Here is a 24,150-nt window from a genome sequence, read left to right on the forward strand (position 1 = left end):
TCGGGGGGTGCGGCCTCACAGAGCGTCGTGTCTTCTCACGAATTTCAATTTAAAAAAAAAAAAGATTGGGACAGGCTTGCAACCTTCCTTTTTTTTTTTTTTTTTTTTAAAAAAAAGTGTAACTGCTGCTGAAGAGCTGAAGGCGGTCGAATGACAACAAAAGCGAACTTTCCTGCGGCAGCGGGATCCGTGGTGGTCCCCTATGGGCACGTGGTGGGGAACGAGAAGTGGAGAGGGTCAGAGATAGCCCAGAGGCTTCAAGGTAAGCACAAACAACTTGGGAGAAAAAACAAAAAACTAAGGCAAAGCAGTCCCTCTGTTGCCCAGTGCTGTTGGATTGGCTGGGACATGCTTTACTCTCAGACTGGGGCCGTATTTGTGAAATAATCTGTTAGCAAGCTGAAAATTCTGTACCTGTGATTAATCCTGTCATAGCTGTGTAGCTGCTGAGTTGTGTAGAGAGGAAGCACTAACTGCTGCTTGGGAGCCACAAGCAGTGAGTGTGAATTCACCACTGTGAATGTGCACCTCCACTGAAATCCCTCGAATTTGTACAGATACTGGGGTAGTGCTTTCACTGGCTGGCAAACTGAAGGTGATGCTGTCAGAAAAGTGTGGGAGGTTTTTGTTCAAGTCCAGAGTTTATCAGGAAACTATCCGGAATCTGCACTGTCAAAGTGCTGTTAGTTGGCATTTCCAAAGGCATCACGCAGTACTTTAGGTTGCTTGTGCTGGCTTTGCTTAAAGAAGAAAAACTTAACAATCAATTTCACTTTCTTTAAAAGCCAACAGGAACTTTGACACGTTAGGAAGGTTGTGCTGTTAAAGTACAGTAGTTAAAAAAATATAATTACATTTTTTTCTTTTAATGTTTTCACGCTAAGGGAAAATTAAGCTCATTTTTGAAGATGGCTTGGGACTTGTGGATTTTCATCTTTCAAACAGAATTTGCATTTTATACATTTCTGAAGCAGATTTGGTTGCAGGAGATGACTTCAAACGAAGATTGGTTCGGTTTAGGAATGTAAGTAACACATAAAGAGAAAAAGAAAAGTTTCCAATTGGAACTTGCTTATTCCATGCTTCTGAAAACATTCTTCATGTGCTCTTTTTAAATTCTAGAGGAGCTAAAGTTGTGTAATAATTTCTGTGTGAAAACTGAAAAATTCTAACAAATCTATGTAATAAGGCTTTACTGAACTCCAGTACTGCTGCTGCAACTTCTGTTCTTCCTCTGATTTGCTTTTAGGTAAATTATACACGACAGAAGTTTGCTCTGTGCTGCATTGCATCAGCTTGTCATTAACAAGGACTTTTTTTTTCCCCTGCCTTCCCCTTCCAATACAGGCCAACAGTCTTGGTGGAATTGTAATTGTCGAGAGAACTCAAATAAGCGACCAGTACTTCATAGCAGTGCAAAAGCTTGTTGTGCTAGAACTTGGAATGGTGCTGCTTCCTGTAGCAAATCAAGGAGAAGCTTCTCAACTTATTACTCAGCTGGTAAGTTCCTATGTTAGTGGAGAATCACTTATTAAAATATGGCAGGAGAATTACCTATTTTTCCCCACAATCATCACCTGTGTTCAGAAAGAATGGGTGTGATCTTAAAGGAACACACAGTTTTGTTGTTTGACTCTAAGGAAAAAAATATCCTGCGACAATAGTAAGGTAGAACAGTTCAGTGGGACGAGGGAACAGAAGGAAAAAAATGAAGAACTAGGTACTGGATTATATGCATTTTTTGTATGTGACAAAGCACTGAGATGCCACTGGACAGCACTAAGCAATTCTCCTTTAAGTCATCTGGCAAAACCAACTTGCGATTGTTGCTTTGTCTCAGGCTGAGGAAACTTCTTACAGTAATTAGATCAAACAGGTAACAAAATAACTGTTTTTAGTTCATGGTTTATCTTAAGAAACTCTTGGATTTCCTAGTGAGGCTTTGTGGATTTGCATCTAAACCCTTGAGGGCACACAGGTGAGGAGCAAGGATGTTTTTTTCTAGGACTTCCTCGTGGTTGTATTGAAATTGTAAAACCCACTTTAAATACCAAAAGCAGAACTCCAGCAGAGGGCGCTCGGTATCGCTTATGGTTTGGTTTTGTTTCAGGTCCGTGAACAAAGTAAGGATCACAACAGTAACCCCTTTCTTCGTAAACAATGCTCTCAGCTGCTAGACGCATCAGTATTTCGGACTGTGCAACAAATTCCAGGAGTTGGGAAAACAAAAGCTCTGCTTCTGCTGCAACAATTTGGAAGCATCCACCGGCTTTGTAATGCATCTGTCAAAGAGCTTGAGCTAGTAGTTGGACAAACGGTAGCACAACAAATTCACACATTCTTATGTTCCTGACGTATGTAGCGCTGTTTTGGAAGACAAGACTGTTTCTGTTATTGTGAAGTCTAAAATTGTTTTTAATGATCACATACAATGGTAACTTCTATAATCCTGGTAACAACCAGAGGGTGTTGAGTAATTCTCTAGAGTTTACTTCCTCTTTACTGCTGCTCTGGTTGTGTAGATTGAGCTGTGGAAAATACCTTGGAAGAGGGGCTGGAAGTTATCTTACATCTATCTTGAACAAAAAAAAAAGAGAGAAAAATATGTTTTTTCCTTCTGCGAGTACTGAAAACAAGGTAATCTGTCTATATAAATCTTCCAGAAATACCACCCACGTGTTAACAAAGTGTTTATTTCTTTAGAGTATACGCTAGAATCTAGCATTCACCTATCTTTCAGGAGAATAGGTTGTCTTCTCAGTAGCCAGAAATCTGAGAGTTACAATGCTTTAAAAAAAAGTGCACATCTTTTACCAACTTTTTTTCCTCCCTCCAGGGAGTATTTATAGCGAGTTGGGGGACAGAGATATTAGTCTATCATAACATGACTCTAATAATTAAAACATTTTTTACAGTAGCTAGTAATATGCTAACTTTGTATTGATTATTTTTTTACTTAAATTACATCATGCTAACACTTAACACTGCAGTTTAGGTAAGACTTTGTTTTGTAGTTGAATTCTAAGGTGAAATTTTTTCTAAAATCCAGAAAACATGGAATACTCAAAAGAAATGCTTCCTAATTACGGTTTGAGATTACCTTTTTTCTTCCAAATATAGTACTTATTTATAGTCAGTGGTATGCAATAAACATATATAAAGTTGATTATGCGTTGTATACCCCCTCATACTTTAATGGGAGTGTGAGTTTGTGTGTTAGTATATGTATAAAAACAGTTATAGCGTACAGCAAAAGGGATCACGTGCATCCTCCCTAGAACTGTGCCTTATTTTGTAGAAGTCTGAGATAAGAGATGAATCGTAAGTCCAGATGATAGTACTAGTGTGATGGTGATGCAGTTACACTCATTATTAAATAAGTTCATGCAATTAATGACAGTAAATTAAGACTTTTTAAAATTCAGCAGATTTATTGCACTGTACAACTTCTGACAAGCACAACAGAGTATCGCAATTACTTCATGTCACAACTAGAGAGAGAATGCAGCACTTGCTAGCAAAGTTATTGCAGCTTGCTTAAGCTGTTTGTTTCTAAATGTCTTTGTAAGAGGGATCTTTTCAAACTTCACTTGGTGTAACCTCCCACTATGGTGCTTCACGGTAAAATCTGTGATTTATAACTTGGGAGTTTCTTTGGAAAGTGCTACTGGAAAACATCTTTGACTACACTAACTAACTTGTTTCTCTGGGTCCTTTTTCAGTCCACAAGTTGTTAACAAACTTACTCCATTGCATAATACTTCCACTATTAATCTTTTCAAGAATTGTGTACTGGATTGGTTTCCCTGACATACTTTTTATTTTAAATGATATCAAATTTAGTAAGGATAAAAATTTTTGCCTTATTCGCTCATTAAGGTGGTGTTAAAAGTTCTCACTACTTGGGTTTCAGATCACAGCAGGAAGGCAGTTGAGCAGGATTTTCAGTTCTCGTTCGTAAACTAAAAAAGAAGTAAATAATAGAGCCTTGGCACCTCTGTAACCAAGCTAATCCACCAGTGAACAGCAGCTAGATCTGCTTCTTATACTGATTTCTTACTTGGGATCTAAATATACTTGCAATTTGGCCATTAAATATTTACTGAATGGTAAGCATTGGAATTTCTAGAACTACAAAACAAGATACTGTTTTCTTACAATTAGGGAATAGTTAAGTTTCATCACAAATCAAGGTATGTGGCTATCAATATTGCAAGGTAAACACCAAAGTGCCTTCGTACTATTTCATATGCCCACCTGTTCACTACATTAGTATTACTTTTTACTACTTTAATTAAAAAAGTATTTAAAAGAGTTATAGGCTGAAGTACTGATCCATTGTAAACCTTTACTTTTTAGGCTTTTAGAGTACCCCTGTATATTCCATCTGCTTAGAAATGTATTACAAATATGCTTAAATCAAAATAAGACTCTTTAACAGCATAACTTGCTTTGAAATTAGCATTTGTCTTAAGTTAGCTATTGGCTACACCACTCACTGTAGAACGAATCTTGAATTAGCTGTCAGAAAATAGTAAGTATATAGTTGTGCAGCATTTCAGAAGATGATGGGAAGGGAAAGGCAGTTAACCATGCAGCTGAGAAACGTGAGAGGGAAAGATACTTGCAGAAAGACTATCATAGGGAGCTAAGAGGAGAGGAACAACAAGCTAGAAGGAAGTTTTGTGTCTCTTTGCTAGGGATTTCCCTAGCTGGATTGTAACTTTCCCCAGTTTTGCAAAGTAATTATCTTCTCCAGGGAATACTAGGTAACAGGCTCTTGCATTGTATCAGTATATGACTGCTGCTGGTGTTTAAAAAAGTGCTTCTACAAATACACATGAAGAGTATTAACTACTAAGGACAGATTAGTCACAAGTCACATCATTGTTTATGCAATTCTTATAGGGGAACTCTAGAAATACATTAATATTCCTTGTAAGGAAGCAAGTGTAACACTGTAATTTATAAGTTCCTCTACCTTACAATATAAACTTGCAAGTAAGATAAATTCCTATGCCTTTTTAAGGAGCATTACAGAAGTATGCAAAGAGGTATGTTAGAAGTAAATACTGAAAACTTTTAAGTTACGTTTTACTGTACAAGGTATAGCAGAATCAAAAAGCCACTACTAAATTGCAGCATTTGATTTTTATTTTTAAATAAGTCATTAACGTATTTACACCTATTATGTAAGAAACTAAAAATGACAACTTTGAAGCTTATACCCAGACACAAACTTTCCCATTATTTTAAGTTTTGAGTATCAAACAGCACATATCTACTCTGTAGACAGCAACATTAACTAACACTACAGTGTTAGTTCTTCCACTTAAGACTTTATACGCACTTCCTTTTATTTTGAAGGTATCACCACAATTTACATACTCTTGATCAATATACTGGAGAATGTCATTTTTAAGATTTGTTCCACAGGTATCAATTCTATTAGGACTAATAAAATACCAATCTTAATGTAACTAGGTTAAATAACTTCAAGTTTGGAATAAAGCCTTTTTTCAATAATCCAATAAAGTAGCTCTTAAAATGCAAGCTAAATCAGGAAAAGAGCAGAGTCAAACTCTTTTGTAGTCTAAAAGATCATTTGACTTCTAAGCCTTCTAATTCTTCTCCTGAGTTAACTATTCCACAGAATACACCTAGTACTCTCAGAAAGAGAATGTCTATGCATAAAAACCACAAGTATGTTACACTACCTTTTGGCAAAGGCTAGTTTTTTTTTCTGAAAAACGTTACTCTCTCTCATATGCTGTTTAAGATAATTCTGTAAAGTAGTGTGAAGCAACTTATTGTCGACTCTAAACTTTTACAGCAAAATCATCGGTGTGCCCCCTATTGTTTTGCAGGCAGCATTGTTTGTAATAAATAAGTCTATAATAGTTATAAAAAATTAGTTACGATAATGTATTTTGAAATTCCAAAGGAATCCAGTCTCCATATAAGCAATTCTATCATCTACAAATTGTTACTCTACACCTCCCAAACCATTTTGTTCTAACGTTCAAATCTTACTCAAGTTTTACAGTTTTTGTTAGCCTCTGATCTTCATAGTGGCTCAATACACAGCAAGTGAAGTCAAGGGCATCTGTCTAAGTTTATACACGTGTACATATAAAGATAACATCGATTGACATATTTTATATACATTTTTAAAGGAAAAACCTTCATGTTAACAGATCCTTCTGAAAACTTCAGTACAGTGAACTTTCTGTATTCAGAAGCGCGAAAGGAGAAAGCTTTTTCTTAGTCTGAGAACTTCCAGCCACAGCAGAAGGAAGGCAGAGGGTGCTTGCAGCTTTCTGTCTATTTTTAGTTCCCCAACTTAGAAAAGGCAGTTTCAGCGGGGCTTTCTTGGTCTGATCAATCTTATCTTCTTCCATGGCTAAACAGATTAGGGAGTACGTCTTCTGCATTCCCACAGAATATGTTGCACTCTTACTATGCTATAAGAAGAGAAGAATTATAAGAATCAGTCACCAAAAATGGGTCAAAAATTTGAAGATAACAAGATTATGGTGCAAATAGTTTTCAAGGCAGACTACGGCAAGTTTTCTGTGCTAATTATGTACTAATTGAATACAAAGTCCTTCGGAGTGCAGGATTCTGGTATCTTGCCCCTGTAGACTTCAGGGGTATACTAGGCAAGTGTAAGGGGACTTGTGAATCTGTAACAACACAGCCTGTGTAAGTTAAATTAGAAACTAGTAAGTGCTGTATGATGTATATGGTAACCTTTCCACACAGCTTGAATATGTTGTTCTTGCACAAATCTCTCAAGGTGAGTTTTTGGTGTCCTTGGAGTCCAGAAAGTCTTAAGAGTTTGTTTTGTTAAACACCCATGAACAAGCTCCGTGTTGATTGCAGCTATTACAACAAAAGCTACTGTAGAATGTTCTTTTGGGTTATCTAGAAGGCACAGCCCTCTCCGCCTTATCTTAGCTGTGTCTGATTATATTCTAGCCTTTCATGTCCTGCAGCAGCTTGGAATGGCAAGTTTGCAAATCCTTATATTCAATAAGGAAAATGAACTTAAAACAAGAAAACCCAGTGGCTGTAAGGGCACCTTGATCACTTCTAAGGCAACAATATTTCACTGCCTAAGCTTGCCAGCGAATGCTAGAAGCATGAAGCACTGGATTTAGCTGAACTACATGTTCTCTCACACTACAAGTAAGTTTTTTTTACAGCTTAACATTTTTGAATCTTGTGATCATTTTTCCCTAGTCTAAAGCTTCTACAGCAGTTTAGTAACTGACTATACAGTTAAAGTCCATCAAAATAAAACCAAACACATACATTACATTAATCTGTGAATTCTTCTACAACTATAGATCATTTATGTTAACAGTGAATAGAAAATGAGCATGTCTTAGATGCCCTACTGCATTCCATTATTGTTTCTTTGGGGCTTTTCTTCTGCTGAACAGGATGATAGCCTTTTTTATCCTCTGTGACAAGTTAGGGGAAAATTAAATATGTCATGGAATTTTTACTGCAATTAAAGATGTTCCACTAACAACAACCTGCCAACAACAAAAAACACAACCCCAAGCCATTCTTATGCACACAGACTGCATTTTAGCATGCTAAGTCGTGATGCAAGTTCTACTGATTTTAAATGCACTGCTTAAAACAGAACACATCCCTAAACACTTTACATATTCAGTGGTGAAGTGGGATATCTAACTGTGTGAAAGTAAACATACTCAAGGGTTGAAGCCAGGAAAATTTAAGAGAAAAACAATCATATCAAATCTGTAAATGTATTTGCCTTGTTACCTACCATAGATGCTGTTGTATCTTGGCAACTGATAACCTCAAACTCAATGGGCTGCTCTCCCACGCTTTTGAATTTTTCCAGCACCTCATTCACTCCAAGCCATTTGCAATCCACACCACCAACTGAAACAATGTAATCACCTTCTTTTAGGCCCATTGACTGTCAAAAGATTTTGAACAGGTTACAATCTGGGATTATAAAGCTGTGTGAAGTGTTTTTGTCATCATGCAGTATCTACCCCGAAGGCATTTCCCTCTTAGGAGCCATGAAACCACTGTCTAGCCAGACATGTGGAACAAAAGAATATAACTAGCATAAAAACATGCAAATATCTCAATTATACAAGTTACCTCCTTTGTGGAATTACCGTTGATAAACATGATTCTACCATGCTCATAGCTTGTTTTATGTCCTTTTCACTTTTCTCTGAAGTGAAACCTGGTTTTGCTGCCCTGAAAATACCTCCCCGTGAGGTATTTTCTCCAGTTTTCACTTCTATTTCTTCAATATTTTTATTTGTACTTATGTGGTTGCTTCTGCCTTTGCTATAGCTAGGCTGTGCTCATCTCTGTATGTTGTTTTATCCCCTTCTTCCCAAAAGAACAGCAGCGTATTAGAAGGCATTTAAACGTTCTTTCCCCTCATTTTTCTTGGGCGCATGCTAACCTCCCTTCCTGATCCTCATCCTTGTTGTAACTATTTCCAGATTCTTTATTCCTTCCGACTTCCTGAATGAGATGGGGGATAACACACTTGCTTTTACATTTTGGATTTTCTACCTATTAAGTGTGAACAGTGGAAGAAATCTACTGTACTTTAAAGTGATGTCAGGGATATGAATACTCTAACATCTAAGGTGTGTATGTAGCACTAAAAATGTGTTCAGATTATATGAATTAACTATGCTGACATACACGAGAACTCAGTAAGTATTCCATATACCAGTATCAACAAGCTAAAATTACAATTAAAATACTGTACTGCTAGAGTCTGAAGATAAATCATTAATATTGCACCAATCTACTTACTGCTGCAGAGCAAGCTGGATCAAGACAATAAATCTGTACAGGTGAGCCTCCTTTAAGGCTGAATCCCAGCTCTCCTGCTTCACAGTGGAAGCGAATGGTACGTGGAGCCGTCCATCTCTGCTTGGCTGAGAACACTGACAGTGGGCCCTGGAAGTAACGTAGCACATTATGGTTTACTGTCATTTGTAAGCATACTTTTTTTTGTTGTTTTTTTAAACTCAGGTTAACTTCCATCTAATTCCATGGAAACGGAACTGAGATTTATCCAAGAAGTACTCAGCTCTGCTTCACGGCTGTTCAGGTGACACTTCAAACAGAGCAGGATGAGAGCAACTGCCAAGCTGTTCTGAGATCTCTATTACAGTCTGCAGACTCCCAGCTGCAGCAGGCTCTAAAGGTCCTATATTACTCCATTTTGGAGGAGATAAACTAATTCATGAAAAATCACGTATTCTAATCCTAACCAGAACTCCCCAGTCCCTTTGCCCACTGACAGACACGGACACCTGAAAGACTGGCTTGGTGGCATGCAACATTATGCATTCTGCCTGCCCATTTCCCGATACCACTTGTTTCTCCTCACCTTTGAGTTGTATGAAACTATCTATTGAAACTTCACCGGACTTTTATGAAGCTTATCAAGAATGAATGTTGTGCAATGCCATATAAAAAACAGCACTCTTATTCTTTGCTGGTCTCAAGCCTCTGAAGCTAGGATTGATCTCTCTAATAAATTCTGAAAAAACAGTTACTACAGGATCTTTTTTTTTTTCAGGCTAAAATACTTGAGTCACTTCCCTCATTTTAGAATGAATTTATAAATGATGGAGGTCGGTAGGCATGTTACATACCAGTCTGTGAAAGAAGTCTTTCACTTTCACCTTGGAAAATTGAGGAGCGATTGTTTCTACTTTATGCTCTGTTTTAGCTAAAACAAAAAGAAAAACAAATTAATTTTCTCTCAAGTATTAGTTAAAAGATATATGAACGTATTTTTCTTGCATTCCAGGTTAGATAGAAATTTGTCCTACATTCGTATGAGGCTGTAGAAAAACTCATTTCTATGGAGATTCACATCTCTATAGAAAGACAAGTTTCTGAATCGCATTAAAAGTATCTTCAGAAATCATGGTATCAATGCAGAAAGCTTAATCCATCCAAACAACACTATGACATTCCCCTCTTTCTATGTATATGTATACACATATCTGTATAAGATCAGAGAAGTACTTAAAAATGTCTGATTCATGTAAGTTAGAGAAATTGTTTAATAGTCGTATCTGAATGAAAGCATATACATGTATGCAGATGTCATTTTGTAAGTACTTCTGTGATCCTACATGCAAATATTTTACAGTGCCACAGCTAACAAAAGCACACTATTGCTACTGTTGCTGGTAGCTCTTAACTGATCTTCTAACATCGTCTTTTTTCATCTCCTTCAGGCACATCCATTATCTACCCTCCCGTTCTCTTTAAAGTCCTCTCTAGATCTCTGTACCTCTCATTAAGTTGACTCATTAGCATGATCCAAAGACTGTTCTATTAGTCCCTTAAAAGGAGTCATCATAAGACACTTTCAAGTTATATATATGTTATTTCAGAAAAAATATTAATACTGATTAACAGAGAAAAAAATAGGATCAGATTTAAAAGGACAGAAAAGTCATCTTTAATCAGTCAGGAAGGCTGGGTTGCCTAATTGAAAGCACAGTTAAAAAGGCTGCATTTTTCAGATGCGAAGAGGAAAAAGGGTAGCCCAGCAATACCTGAAAATAAGATTCTTAATTGCCTTAATTTGGGCACTAGATTATTGTTTAGATACCCTTTTTGCTAGCTGTGGATACTTACGAACGATATCTGGAGTCTGGATTAGACTGAGAAAGTCATCTTCCTTCTCCTGCTGAGCATATTTGAGAAGTGAGCGCTTATGTGCAGCTGTCAGAACCTCCTGAAGAACATCAATGTTCCGAAGCTTTTTGCACAAACCACAGACTCTTAGAGCTTCTTCATGGTAAACAACAGCTTTGCGTAAATGTGCTTTCCCTGAAAAAAAATAGAAACTGTTGGTTGTCTTCCACAAAATAAATAAAGGATTATTTTCATCTTTTCACAGAATGGTTGAGGTTGGAAGGGACCTCTGGAGATCATTCGGTCCATCCACCCCCTGCCAAGCAGGAAACTGTCAGTTACCTAATTGTTTTCTCTGAACTTTGTCCTTTAAAACAGTGAGAGCCATCAGTCCTTCCGGCATGTAGTCATACAACTGGGACAGGGCTTTTTCCTGCTGATCTTCATCATCACTGGACTGCACTATAGTAACGGATATAGAACATTAGCTGTTGCACATCTCTCGGTACCCTGTTCTCTCAGACTACTGTGCAGTAGTTACTACTTTCTCTCCAAACACAGATATTTTTACATATATATACACTGACGTAAATTTCACATTTTTAGGACTTTTATCAGTATGCAAGAAATGCTTAAAGCCAGAACATAATCGCAAGAATTGAACAACTTAGTAGCATATAATAGGTTAATGGATATAACATTTCTTCTGTTTCTGCAAGAGTTGGCTTATTGAACTTTTCCATTCTTCTGTGAAGGACAAAGAAGCCTGGTCTTGTATCTGAACAGGAAAGTGGCCACAAAACAACATACACTGAAACCCCAATGTTCTGGGCTCTTTGTCATATTCACAGACTAAATTGTAATTATTTACGTTTGTTAGTGTTGTTTACATGGACATATATCAAATGTATAATTCTTACATTCATGGTCACACAAAATGGTGGCAACGAAGTAATGTGCCAGAGCTCTGTAGTGGTCTGATTTTATTTGTACCAGTTTAGACCAGGAATAAGGGATATTCTCTTTGACTGGTTCCTGAGTCATTGCAGTGTTAACCATCATGTAAACCTCTCCCACCTAAAATAAAGCACAGAATTGAAATGTGAGAGCTTAACATTAGTTATTAGGAGCTCAGTTACTCAAATAAGGGATATTATAGTCAGCCTTAAAATAATTGTGTGTGCAACCCATCCCAAGAGGGACCACTTTAGCTAGTAAGGAGCCAGTTATGTATCTTCTATTCCAAAATGGCTCAGAAAGCATATCCAGATCTGTTTGCATACCCAATTTTTGATGTTGACAACCTCAAGTACAAATGCTACCTTCTGGGGCACAGCCTGCCTCTCCATTTTTCATGCAAGTCCCAAGGCAGCTCTGCAGCTACCAATCTGATTCTGTGCCCTTCCCCCAGTTACAATTTAGTTATTCTTTTGGACTTCTTAGGTTTGCTCAACCTCAAGCCACCGGGAAATCACAGACAGGTTGAGTGTTCAGCACATAACAGAGAACCACACAAAGGACTCTGCCCTTTTGTATGCTGATCTGTGGACGAGGTCTGTACTTTTTGGAAGAGCAATACAGTAAATAGCCTGTTAAAAAAAAAAAAAAAAACTTTGGCAAGTTCGGTGCCCAAGTGTTCTAGCATGTTTTTATTAAACTTAAAGAATTCATAATTCTAATATAATGATAATTGAATTACAGATATTCACATTTTCAATCTTCCAAAAGATTGCAACTTTCAATACAGCTTGTGAGCTGCTCCTCGCTACTTTGGGTTTTCATTAACGGTTGTTAAGATTTAGGTTTAATAAACTCTTAATATTACTAGAGGTTTTATCTAGTAACGCCTCACTGGAAACAGTTATTTTAAAGACTCAGTATTAAGTCTCTTATTTTACCTTGGCAACTTCCTGTGTCATCTTCACTAGTGTGAAAAACTCATTGCGTATTCCAGGAAGGCTGATCTGCTCAAAAGCACACTCTTGAGCTTGAGCAAGCATCATTTTTACCAGTACGTTCAGCATCGCTGGGCTCATATCATAACTTGGTGTGTGAGTAAAGGTCTCCTTTAAGTAGTTTAGGACTCCTGAAAGAACAAATTTTTTTTGGTCAGCATTACAGAAAGAGAAACGGGTGAACTTAATTCTAGCATGTATAATAAGATTGAAAGGTTTCTAGTACTGAACTACAGCAATCTGAAGTGATTCCTGGTATGCATAAAAATTAAACTGACCTACTCGTTTTGCTTTGCATTCCCATAAAACATACAGATCTCAAAATCATAATTCAGAGGAGCAACAGAAGATACAGGTTTTAAGGGCAATACCTTCAGATTTGTTTGTAACAGTTCTGGTGACTGACCATAAAGCTATGCTGAACTGAATGGGACTTCTATATGGGGGTGGTAAGCTAGGGCTTTTACATAGGACAAGACAGAACAAAAAAAAAAAAAACAAAAAACTACGCAATTCTAAGTAGTAGAACCCTTCAATGGAGTGAGAAAAATGTATAAACTTATTAATTATGAGTCTCCTTCGTAGATGTTGCTAAATGGAATCTCAGTTTCATGTAAATAAACTAGGACAGTATGTTTAATTGGATAAAATTACATTCTGCTCTAGACATTTGGTTTCAACAACATACTAGTCATTCCTATCATTTATCACATTAAAAGCAAACACTAACTCTAGTGCAAATATTAAGGAACAGTTTCACATATGAAAGCGTAACCTTCAGTATGCATGTCATCCAACTGGTTTAGTGAGCTCTACTGGCCTGCTAATTACTGATAATACTAAACAAGTGCAAAGATAAGACCTCTGCTTTCTGAGTGTCCCACCTTCTGTAATCTTACTTCTTGTCACTTCTTTTATTTCTGCCATGCTGTGCTATGTTTTCCTACTACCAGTTTCTGATATCTTTCATTTTCTGTGTTGTATTTGTATCTTTTAACTTATTAATACATCCTTACACAAATTTGAATTATGGCCATCTCTGCATTTTTCCCACCACCCCCAAAAGTCACTTGCCAGATACATCCAAGTACTGACGGAACACCCTACCAAAAGGAACTGAAAATACAGAAAAAAAAATCTCTTCTTGGTTCTCAACATAGTTCTGCTTACACAGTAAGCATACACACACTGAGAGCTTTGTTGAGAATAAACTCTGTCCAACATTTTCCATTCAGCACTGAGAAATGGTTAATACATGCTCTATATCATGTCTCCAGCAACATAATGAACAGTGTTACGGAGCCATGCACAGGTACAATGAAATGCCTCTTGAGCACATTGCTTTGGGGCCCTGGAAAGGTATTGTGGTAGCAGATGATACATTTATATTTGTGAATTAATTCTGTTCTGCAAATATATTAAAGTGAAAAGTAGTGACTTCATTTGCAAAAGGAAAGGAGCAGCTGCAAAATGGAGAAATCTCTCAAATACTAATATTTCTTGTAGAAAATTGTATCTGTAAGACACAAAGGTTGAAAACCAAAATCTACTTAATAAATGCATGAAGAAATGCCATCAGATTTTCTGGATAGCTGTTCTGTGTACTCAAAAGAGGGGCTTTATGACAATCCCATTACGTGGTTCATAATTTGCAGCATACAGAGCAAACCCACAGCCACAGATCGTTACTGCAAAAACAAATCTTAGAGTACATATTAATTACATAGGTAGTGTCTTTAAGCACTATTTGTAGCACAGATGACATTTACAAAAAATTAGAAAAACTACTTGAAGAAAAAACAACAGCTTCTACAACATGTTATTTTAAGGGATCCAATTCCCTTTATTAGAATTTGCATTTTTCTTCACTTGGGATGGAAATTTAGTATTTTGAATGTTTGCCTTTGGAATCTATGGAAAATCTATGTAGCCAACTTCAAATGAATTGCAAATTTCACCACAGAACATAGTAAGATCAATTTTGAAAAGACCATACAAAAATGGGTTCTAAGCCCCTTGTTAACCCTTCAAATTGTTTATTGTACAGATTTTACACCAATGTAATATCACGGAGGTCAAAACAGCTATGCCCATGAAACAAAGAATGAACAAAATGAAACAGTTAGCATTAGAACTATCACTAAGACCTTTGAACTACAATTCATTAATCATTAACCACAGCATTAACTGTCTTCATCAGCACATTCAAACTGCAGTTCCAGGTTTTGAACTAAAGCTTCATCTCAGATCTTCTCTAGACTTTTTGAATTTCCCTACTGCATCTTTTTTGCTTAAGGAATGTGGAAAATGCACAAATTTGCAGGAAGTCAGGCTGAGATAAGGAACATTCACATAAATGTGTTTTTATGTTTTATATTTTATATTTGTACCTGCAGCTCTCTGGAAAGCATCAACAGCATTTTCAAGCCCATTCTGGGTCTGACGATTGCATCTTGTTCCAATCTGGGTGTAGAGGGCTCCAATATTGAACAAAATGCTAGCTTTTTCAAGCAACAGATTTTGCTGACACACTGGAACACCTGTGAAAGAATCATACCTTTGGAAACAAAACATTAGACTAAGTGTTAAGATGTGCAGAACCCATTGAAACTACAGATATTTTCATTCTGTTTTTCCAAAAGAACAGTGTAATTCTTAATAATTGTACTGCTACAGTAAAAATAAATGTGATTAGAAACACCATTATGTATTGCAATGACAATTTAGGTGCTGCAAACTAGAGAATGGTTTTATTTGAGACTTAGTTTTCAGGTTTTAAAGCAGTGCCTCCAGAAGCATATTAATAAGTGCCTATAAAACATTACTGAGGCTGAGAGCATCCTGGGGAAGTATTCCTACGTGCTTGCTAGGTTCTTGTACTTTTTAATCAGGCACGCAGTATTAGATGTTGCCACAGATAACTATTGGCCCTTACAGTCTGACCCTATATAACTTGTATTTTACAGTTCCTTTTTGCAGTTATGACTAGGAATTTAACAGATCTTCTTGGCTGTATCGCAGTTCTCATTTTTTTCAATCACAAAAATCAAAATTCTGAATTCAGAGTCCATCATCCTTGCTCATAAGTGTAGTAAACACTGCACTATAATAAATTACATCATTTTTCTTTCCAGGCCCAGATACTCAAGAAACCGAAGGAGTGTCTGACCCATTCCCCATCTGCTTCAAGCAACAAAGTTCAGAGTCCAGGAAACATCTGCAGTTGTCCAAAATTATTTTTTCCCCACTTTTTCCTTTGTGGAAACCTGTAGCCCAAATCATAACTCAGACAATGGCTTCATCCTAAGTATGAAAAGGGCTAAAGTATCGTATTTAGGTTTACACTTAATACTAAAAAAAAACAACAACAATAAAAACCCACAACACCACAAAACCACCAACCACCATTGACACTGCACACTGGGATGGGGGGGGAAGAAGCACAGACATGTTTCAAATTAAACAGGAGACAAGTTAAAGATTAACAGTGTTCAACAAAAAAAAAAAAAAAAAGATAAACACAAACTCCACACTTACCATGTAAATAAAACTCCCATGTGCCTGGTAGGTGGGAAGAATCTGTTTTCTACATAACCAAGTTGAAGGAAATAGCTTATCAACATTTCAATGCCAGCTTCATCTCGGCTAGGAGTGCGGCAAGCCTTAAAATACAACAGGTTAAAATAAAGTCTATTCTGTTGAGTTACAGGATGAATACTGCAACACCCAGGGTAAAGCTCTACTTCCTCTGCACTTCTGCATTTCATAGAAATGTGCGTAATGCGAGAACAGTAAGCTTAAGAGTTTTTTAGCTACACAGAAGTAGAACGTAACTTTTATGGAAGAAAAAGGGTCCTGGTTTGTGAGTCTCAGACTTAATTAAACAAAGATTGCAGGCATTTTATGAAAGCTACAAAGAATTTTTGTGTTTCTAATATAATACTGGAAACAGTAGTCAGAAATAATCACCATTCAACTACAGTCCTTTGTGAGATGCACTCATTTTAACACTCTTCCTGCTAAATTTACAATACTTTAAGTAAAAAGAATAGATAAGCTGGGATTTACAAAGCTGTGTCAATAGCTCAACCACTTTGCATAAATACATCCTTTTCTCAGTTGTTCTTTACTCAGACTGCAAAGTTCTTGGAAAATGGAGATTCATGTTCTATATCTCAGAAATGAAGTCAGTAAGAATATAGTGAGTTATTTATAACAGTGACATATGCTGATTCTATACAAATGTTAATATTTGTAACTTTAGATTAAAAGACCTCATGAAAAAAATCTCATTATGCCATACTTCAACTTACTTGTCTCAGATCCATGAGATCTGCTATTTCATCTTCATACTCGCAACTGTCTTCACTATAATGTTCCAGAATAAAATCCTAAAAAATAAAATATTTGAATAGGTAAAATTAATTTAAACTATTATTTTTTCCTGCAGTTGCCAACAGTAGGAAATTGGTTCGGTCCTGATTTGCACATTATCTAGTCTCCTCCAGTCAATAGTATGGCTACATATAGTGATGAGACTTCAAAAAGACAGTAGAACTAATAATTTCATCTGATAATTGAGACCAAAACCCAAATTTCAGCCTGCTGTAAAGGTACCAAACACCTATTATATTAACTTCATTGAGTTTTAAAGCAACGACACTTAATGGTTTTGAAAGGGACAAATGAACCCTGTTATCTAAAATAACAAGGGAATCAAGTGACCATAAACACCTGTTAACAGAAAGAGGCTGCCAAATTCTTGTCAGCTATAGTAGTGCAATTCCACTGAAATTAACACAGTCACAATGGCATAAGTGGTAGCATAATCTGGCCATCAAGATTACCCTACAGAAGTAAAAGCAGAGACAACTTCTATGATGATAATAAACCACAGTTTGCTATGAGGTTCAATAATACATTGCACAATACACAAAGTCCCCAAGTAGAGAAGGTGGCGAGGTATATTAGCCCACAAACAAGTAGTGATAATGCGGCAACTCTGCTTTTCAACTGAGCTAGCTTGGCTAGCACAAACTGGAGTATCACTCCGTTGTGCTTAGTAAAATCTTTATTACTACTTCCTTTCACACTTAAGAGTAGTAATCAGTAGTAGTATTATTGGAACCAAAGACTATAGAAGGAATTTTGATTCTTTTCTTATTTATGCTCATTTTAATTCATTTAACTATACTGTCCTTCAAAGTGGGATTTCTTATAACATCTTCTGTCTCCTTGTCCTATTTAGATACATTATTTCAGGCTCTATTATAAGGAGGAAAATATGGACATGAAGGCCAAGGAAGCTGTAACATGGGGGGTAGAAATAAATATTAAATGGAACAGTCATAAATAAATACTGAACACTGATTTCAGTAATTAATATTGAATGGAATGGTATCACATTCAATCTTCGAACTTGCCAAATCCACAAAGAAAAGTGAAGTTTTATGTTTGTTTTGCAATTTGAGTAACATTTTACATAACTAATTCCAAATGTTACTTGTAGCTTCCCCTGAAAGCCCAAAGATTATTCTCAGTTTAAACCCCTCCTCCCCCTCCCACTCCACCCAAGATAAAACACCTAGTGATAGTAAGTACAGCCTAACGTGGCTTTGTGAAGCTCTGAATCTAACTATACCTTAGATTCGTAATGGTATTGCTCTTAACCATAGAGTGGTGCTGTCAACTACCTCTCCTGCCCTGCCATAGAGGGACTCAACTGTGGTCAGCTGTTCCTTTACAGAGGACCTGAAATTGGTGGAAGAGTGGCAACCTGAAAAAGTGTCCGTGAAAAGCAGAATCCTCCTTTGACATGTATTATTTATACACAGCTTTCATAGAATGGCTTAGTCTTATTTGTAATTATAAGAGTTTGTAATAAGCCATAAGAATGGCTATCTTATTTGTAGAGGTGATAGCTATAAAAAGTGCTAAAGCCTTCCAAGCCTATTAACCTTGAATAAGGCGGGTTTTTACTAAGTCATACAACATTCTCAAACACACGAGACACCATTTCTTCTAACTGCACCAGGAGATACACATATACATAGGGACTAAGCTATGCCTTGCCTCCAGCCAGTGGTTCCACAAAGCACCCTTGAAATTGTTCTTCGTTTTATTCCTACAATCATAACCTACTCAGAATCACATGCAGTTCAAGTGCTCCTGTACAGCATATTTTATCTATTGCTTGTCCCTTGGAGAATCTAAAACAAATCTAAAACTGAGGACAGATAAGCCAAATATCCCTAGAGGGACCAAACCATCCTATAGTTCCACTGCAGGCTGAGAATAAAATTATACTAAATTATTTGTCATATTGTTTAAACTATAACAGCTTCTTAACAAGGAAGATCTGCTTCACTTCAAGTATGTAGTGTTTAGTAAACGTGAAGCACGGCACAAACAATAAAATCTTCATCTCCGCTAAGCACACCAGGAGAAAGCATGCCCAGTTCTCTTTTCACTGGAATGTAAATTAAGGCACAGAGCAGGGCAACAACCCAAGTAATTACTGGGTAATTTTTAAACACACTGTGATCACAGTTCTAGGACAAATATAACAAAAAATATTTTGTACATAAATTACTTCTACTTCTTCAAACATATTTGAAATGCAAATTCTGTTAAGTATTTATTCTGAAATGTATCTCTGAAATTTACCTTGAGGGGGAGTGTAAAGTCTACTTCTTTGGTTTCCTTCAGGCCAAGAGGTACCAAGGGAATGCTGAAAGTCTCTCTGTGAAAAAGATTAAAAAAAAATTCAGAAATCTTAGTTTTATGTTTGTCTGTCAATAATTACTTCTGTTTCATTTGATGACAGAAAACTAGTATGCTGATGGGTGCTCAGGTAAAACATACATAGTTTAGAACACGTCCTTCCTTTCCAAGAAAGTCTGCTTAGTAGCCTGGGAGCCCTAGAGATGAGAGTGAGGAAAGCTATTCGTCTGTGCCTTTTTTATTTGAGACTATTTTTCCCCCCAAAGAAAACGAGACTTTCAAAAGCTGGCTTACTGAAGCTTAGCTCTACCTTTAAACACCTGCACAAGTTATATGCACAAGAAACAGCTCCACAACTGCTAGGACATCTGCCACAGTAGGAGTTATGGTAATTATCAATAATTATAATCAGTATTTTACATGCTAATAATGTTTTTGTATGTAGAAGTGATGTGTGTCTAACAGGGAAAAGTGGGGCCAAAGTGTACCAACAGTGAAAGGTCTAAGACTAGGAAGTCTGAGAACTACTGAGACAACACGAGGTGTTAGCCTTGTATACAACTCAAACCATAAAACATCAAAGGGCAATAATGATGAGAACTGTGATATAAAAAATAATCTAATCCTCAAGAGAATACGCGTCTGTATTATGGACTTAAACCCACATCACACTAGTAAACAACACTAGGTAATGGGACTCTTATCATTTAATTTAAAAGCGAAAAACTACTACTATTTATCCTTCAGTATGAAAGCTACTTATATTGCTCTTCCTCTATATTACCCAATTATAAAAAAGTGAGATCAGAGTGAGATCAGGATTGCTTCCAGGTGCCTAGTTTGCTTAGTAGGTTTAATGGATTAGTATCTGGCAATTATGAGTTTTATCTGATATTTTCCATTCTCCTGCAAGCTGATTCACTGCATAGTCATTATTCAGAGTATATCGCTACCAGCTACAAAATGGCACGGGTGTGATTCATCTATGGTCTTATCAGCAAAACCAGCAAAATCACTTTCTCAGTGGAGAAAATTCTATCTGGGGAAGGTAGGAGTAGCAATGCAGCTTCCTTAGCAGTGGAAGAGTGCTAAAACTAGTTTGCTTGATCCAGAAAGTGGCTCTGCTAGCTTGGAAGGGGCTTCCAGGGTACAGAGCAAAAACACCACTGCAGGCAGTGAAAACTATTTTATTCCTGATGAGGCTTTTGGAAGAAACCACAACCCTTTTACATCACTTTGTATCCAGATTTTTTCCCTCAGAAGGAAGTGAGACACATGCAAGCAAAATCCTGCCTTACTGATTTAATAAATTCTAATGCTGCCCACAGTTCCTGTAGACACCGGCATTTGTTACGCAGAGGCATTTCTATTTTTCAAGTTTCCTAGGGGCCCCACACCCATGGAATCAGCACAGATTACATCATGGAGGTATTGGACAGTTAGGGAGGCGGTCCTACATTTCCAGGTCGGAGCAGAAGTGGCGTCATGCTGCTCAATGCAGCCGAGCTGTGTGCAATAAACGGGAAGACCAACCCTTCAGACCAGTGCAGTGCAATACAATACACTGTAACCTAGTGATGTGGGTGTGACCTCATGTTGAGGACTGTACACACAACTGATTCAGATAGTAGCTATTAATGGCTATTTGCTATTAAAGGCTGAAGAGCAGTTACAGAGGGAGTGGGTTATTTTAGTGGATGGCATCTAGAGCATTGAATGAACAGCATCACAGTGGCAGAAACGCAAAACTCAGAATGGGAAGGGATCAGGAGAGAAGAAAAAGCATACTATTGCCCAGCCACAAGGCTTCTGCCTGCCTTGGGGCCTGACCTACTGCTCACCCTTCACTGAGAATCCAGATACTTCAAATATTCTTTAACTAGAAGGAGGACTGGTATTGCTGGAGTCTCACTCTTATTAGCATAGCCATATCTTTCATTGCTGCTCTCTGTGCTCACATCCATCTATGAAGACTGGTAAGATTTTGAACAACAAAAAAAAAAGAATTATCTCATCGTATAGAGAATTGTCGTGGTAGGAACTTTGGCACAAGTTTCTTCCAAGAAAAAAAATAAAACGTAGATATTTTGCATTGGGACAGCATATATTGGAAACGTACCCCACTGTCAACGTGCTTAGTCCCTGTACATTCAGGCTTCCTTGCAGTCTACCCGGAAGTTAAAACCTTACCAAAAACAGTGCTAAGAAGGATCCAAAATTATACCCCCTCCCATGAAGCACTTTAGTTTGCATCTTGAGCTGCTAATGTTAATCAAATATGAGAAGTTCAGTTTTAGAAGCAAAACATCTAACCGATAGAGAAATCTTTGCAGTATTCAGACAATGAATAAACCTTAACTTCAAAGTTTTATATTTGGGAAGCCCAATGCAATTTGAAGTTTAGTGTGCTTTTTAAAGTTGAAATAACATCTTGGAGCAATTCCAACTTCATCTATTACACATTTCTGTTTTAGTTCTCTACTTTTTATCTTTCTATCACTGAAATGCACACTTTAAGGATTACCTCAAGTCTGCTTTGATCTCCTAAGCAGTGTCGTCCCTTTATCCTCTACTAGCTAAAGAGGGGACTGTTGTATGCCTTTGAGAACAGGTACGTGCACTAGGTTTGCTCACTCCAGAACGCTGTGAACCAGTTGGCCATCCTAGTACTGCAAATTCTACTAGGCGTCATGCGTTTCCCCATAATGCCCCAAGACCTTTCAATTCTTACAATATTCTCCTCCATGTAGGAACTCCGTATCTAAGGATTAGTGGCACATACCTTTCCCAAGTGAAAGATAAATATGCAGACTAGCCCTTAGTCAACAAATCTACCATCAAGTATGTTCTCTTCCTATCGAGTTCTCTGTTCTTTCAGGTAATTATTGTCCAGCATTCACAATAATCTAGAAACAGTTTTATTTCCACTGGCAAACAGAAGATCTGTTAATAATTGAGTAACTTAGCTTTAAACTTACTCTGTATTTTGATAAACTTCTACTGAGATGTTAAGTCCTTCTAATTCCTCCTTTAAGATCTGCAGGTCCGAGTTTACAAAACTTAGTTCCAGTAGTACCTGTTCTCGTACTTTGTTGTTGGTGGTAGCCCTGCAGAAAGAAGAAGTAATTTTTTTATTTCTGAGAAACAGATTTTGTACGAAAGCTTTGCTGACCCCCTTGCTAGCATTCTCAGCATTTTTAAGATTTTTTTTTATCCCCTTAAGAGATGATACAAGACCTCATGTTTCAAAATTTATTAGCTTTACTGTCAAGAGAGGATGATAGTTTCCAGATAACAGCATGCAGACACCTAGAAGGTTTGTCATGTGCTATTTTTTTGTGAGATTAAGGCTCAATTTCATTTTCAGATACATTAATCAGCAACAATAAAACATCTTAAACAGAATCACTATCCCTTTTTAGGATTATGCAGTCTCTTCCTAGAAGATATTAGTGTGGGGAGGAGAATCCGGAAATATTTTTTCAAAAGAGACTTTCCCACTTTGTTTAACTAAGTAATGATCTGCTGAGACTTCTGATCTTAACAATAAAAGAAAACAAGTTTCCCATAAAACAGTTATTACGGAATGTTTTACAACCAAGTATACACGTAGAAAGATTTCTTTGTAATACAATATGATTTTCTCTATAATTCAATTTTTTTTTTCTGAAGCAAATTGGATTTTTTTGTTTGTTTCCTCTACCATCTATATATTTACATTATAACTTCTTGAACTGCTAGCACTGCAGATATTAATACAGGCCCCATAGCATTTCTGCGTGATTTGCTATTTGCATATTTCAGGACATTATACGCCTATTTCTAACCTGATTCTCCATACAGTATTACTGTTTACAAGAGACTTAAACTATTACCAATAAACACAGATGTGAGTTTGAGATAAAAAGCAAGTTTTTTGTTGTCTAATTTGCAGCATTTTGTGTTTATCTTTAAGTTAAAATTAACCTCCATAAATATTTATGAACAACCTTCTCATACATCTGGCTCTACTGGGCACATCCTCCAGTTTTCCTGAGCATCTGGGTGAAGAACTGTGTATCCCAAGGCTACAATTCTAAGCTTGTACTTCATATTTTAAATATACATTATCTGTGAGTGAACTTTACTGGATTCCTGAGATTGCTTAGATTAAGCAGTGTTAAAATCTGCTGCCTGCGTAACGCACACTGGATGTAAATACAGAATTGACTGAATCTTGAGCACTGCATAGATAAACGGTCAAGCTTTGATGATAGCTGCAATTTAATTATGATGTTACTGAGGCTCAATGTTTGGGCTAGCTTACCATCATCCACGGAAGGGATTCTAGTATCTTACCCAGAAACCCCAATATTCTGTCCAGGTAAACATCTCTAATATGGCTATATTGCTCTCAACAAGGTTCACTTGCCATTATTACTAGCAATAAAGTTGACCAAATAGAGCAAGATAGATAGTTACAGTAAGTCTAACATTCAGCCCGTCTGCTGCAACACAGCAGCTTTGAAAGCACACTTTATAGCAGGTAGTAACCCAGAGTTAGCGCAGGAATATTCACAAAGCATCCAGCAGCCATTCATCTCCCCTCTGTACTCACCAAGAAATAAATAAAAAATAATTTAAAAAAAAATCATTTTGCTGCTTAGGCCAGAGAACTAGGAAGCGATGGCACATACCGTAAAAGATTTTCAGCACCAGCTCTCATTCTTACTGCTCTCAAGATCTGTTGGTTTAAGACAGCTCTTTGATTTTGTAGTTTGCTTCGACCAGTCTCAGCAAGAGGATTACATCC

General features: G+C 37.0%; 2 protein-coding genes across 2 annotated transcripts in view; one reads left to right on the forward strand and one right to left on the reverse strand.

Moving 5' to 3' along the window:
• The first annotated feature begins 122 nt into the window (after positions 1-122).
• FAAP24 (FA core complex associated protein 24) lies at positions 123-4,314 on the forward strand. Its single transcript, XM_083794782.1, has 4 exons — positions 123-262; positions 885-1,024; positions 1,348-1,500; positions 2,111-4,314. Exons 1-4 carry the CDS (start codon positions 151-153, stop codon positions 2,351-2,353), a joined length of 648 nt encoding a protein of 215 aa, XP_083650908.1. The 5' UTR covers positions 123-150; the 3' UTR covers positions 2,354-4,314.
• An 822-nt stretch (positions 4,315-5,136) lies between these two features.
• Positions 5,137-24,150, reverse strand: part of RHPN2 (rhophilin Rho GTPase binding protein 2) — a 28,731-nt gene continuing 9,717 nt past the window's right edge. Inside the window, exons 2-15 of the mRNA XM_083794713.1 lie at positions 24,035-24,150; positions 22,337-22,465; positions 19,302-19,377; positions 16,949-17,026; positions 16,173-16,297; positions 15,026-15,192; positions 12,579-12,766; positions 11,601-11,757; positions 11,023-11,142; positions 10,681-10,875; positions 9,681-9,757; positions 8,830-8,976; positions 7,805-7,960; positions 5,137-6,464 (exon numbers count right to left, since the gene is read on the reverse strand). Coding sequence (XP_083650839.1) covers positions 6,213-6,464; positions 7,805-7,960; positions 8,830-8,976; positions 9,681-9,757; positions 10,681-10,875; positions 11,023-11,142; positions 11,601-11,757; positions 12,579-12,766; positions 15,026-15,192; positions 16,173-16,297; positions 16,949-17,026; positions 19,302-19,377; positions 22,337-22,465; positions 24,035-24,150 — 1,983 coding nt within the window. The 3' untranslated portion in view covers positions 5,137-6,212. The remainder of the gene's footprint in view (positions 6,465-7,804; positions 7,961-8,829; positions 8,977-9,680; positions 9,758-10,680; positions 10,876-11,022; positions 11,143-11,600; positions 11,758-12,578; positions 12,767-15,025; positions 15,193-16,172; positions 16,298-16,948; positions 17,027-19,301; positions 19,378-22,336; positions 22,466-24,034) is intronic.

The sequence above is a fragment of the Anser anser genome (assembly GCF_964211835.1).
Source record: "Anser anser genome assembly, chromosome: 11".
NCBI classification, from domain to species: domain Eukaryota; kingdom Metazoa; phylum Chordata; class Aves; order Anseriformes; family Anatidae; genus Anser; species Anser anser.

What these genes read in the sequence shown, in the direction of transcription:
- FAAP24 (XM_083794782.1), top strand. Translation starts at nt 151, where the DNA reads ATGACAACAAAAGCGAACTTTCCTGCGGCAGCGGGATCCGTGGTGGTC. An exon ending in GATAGCCCAGAGGCTTCAAG is followed by an intron (nt 263 to 884) that starts GTAAGCACAAAC and finishes TTTCACGCTAAG; the next exon opens with GGAAAATTAAGCTCATTTTT. An exon ending in CTCAACTTATTACTCAGCTG is followed by an intron (nt 1,501 to 2,110) that starts GTAAGTTCCTAT and finishes GTTTTGTTTCAG; the next exon opens with GTCCGTGAACAAAGTAAGGA.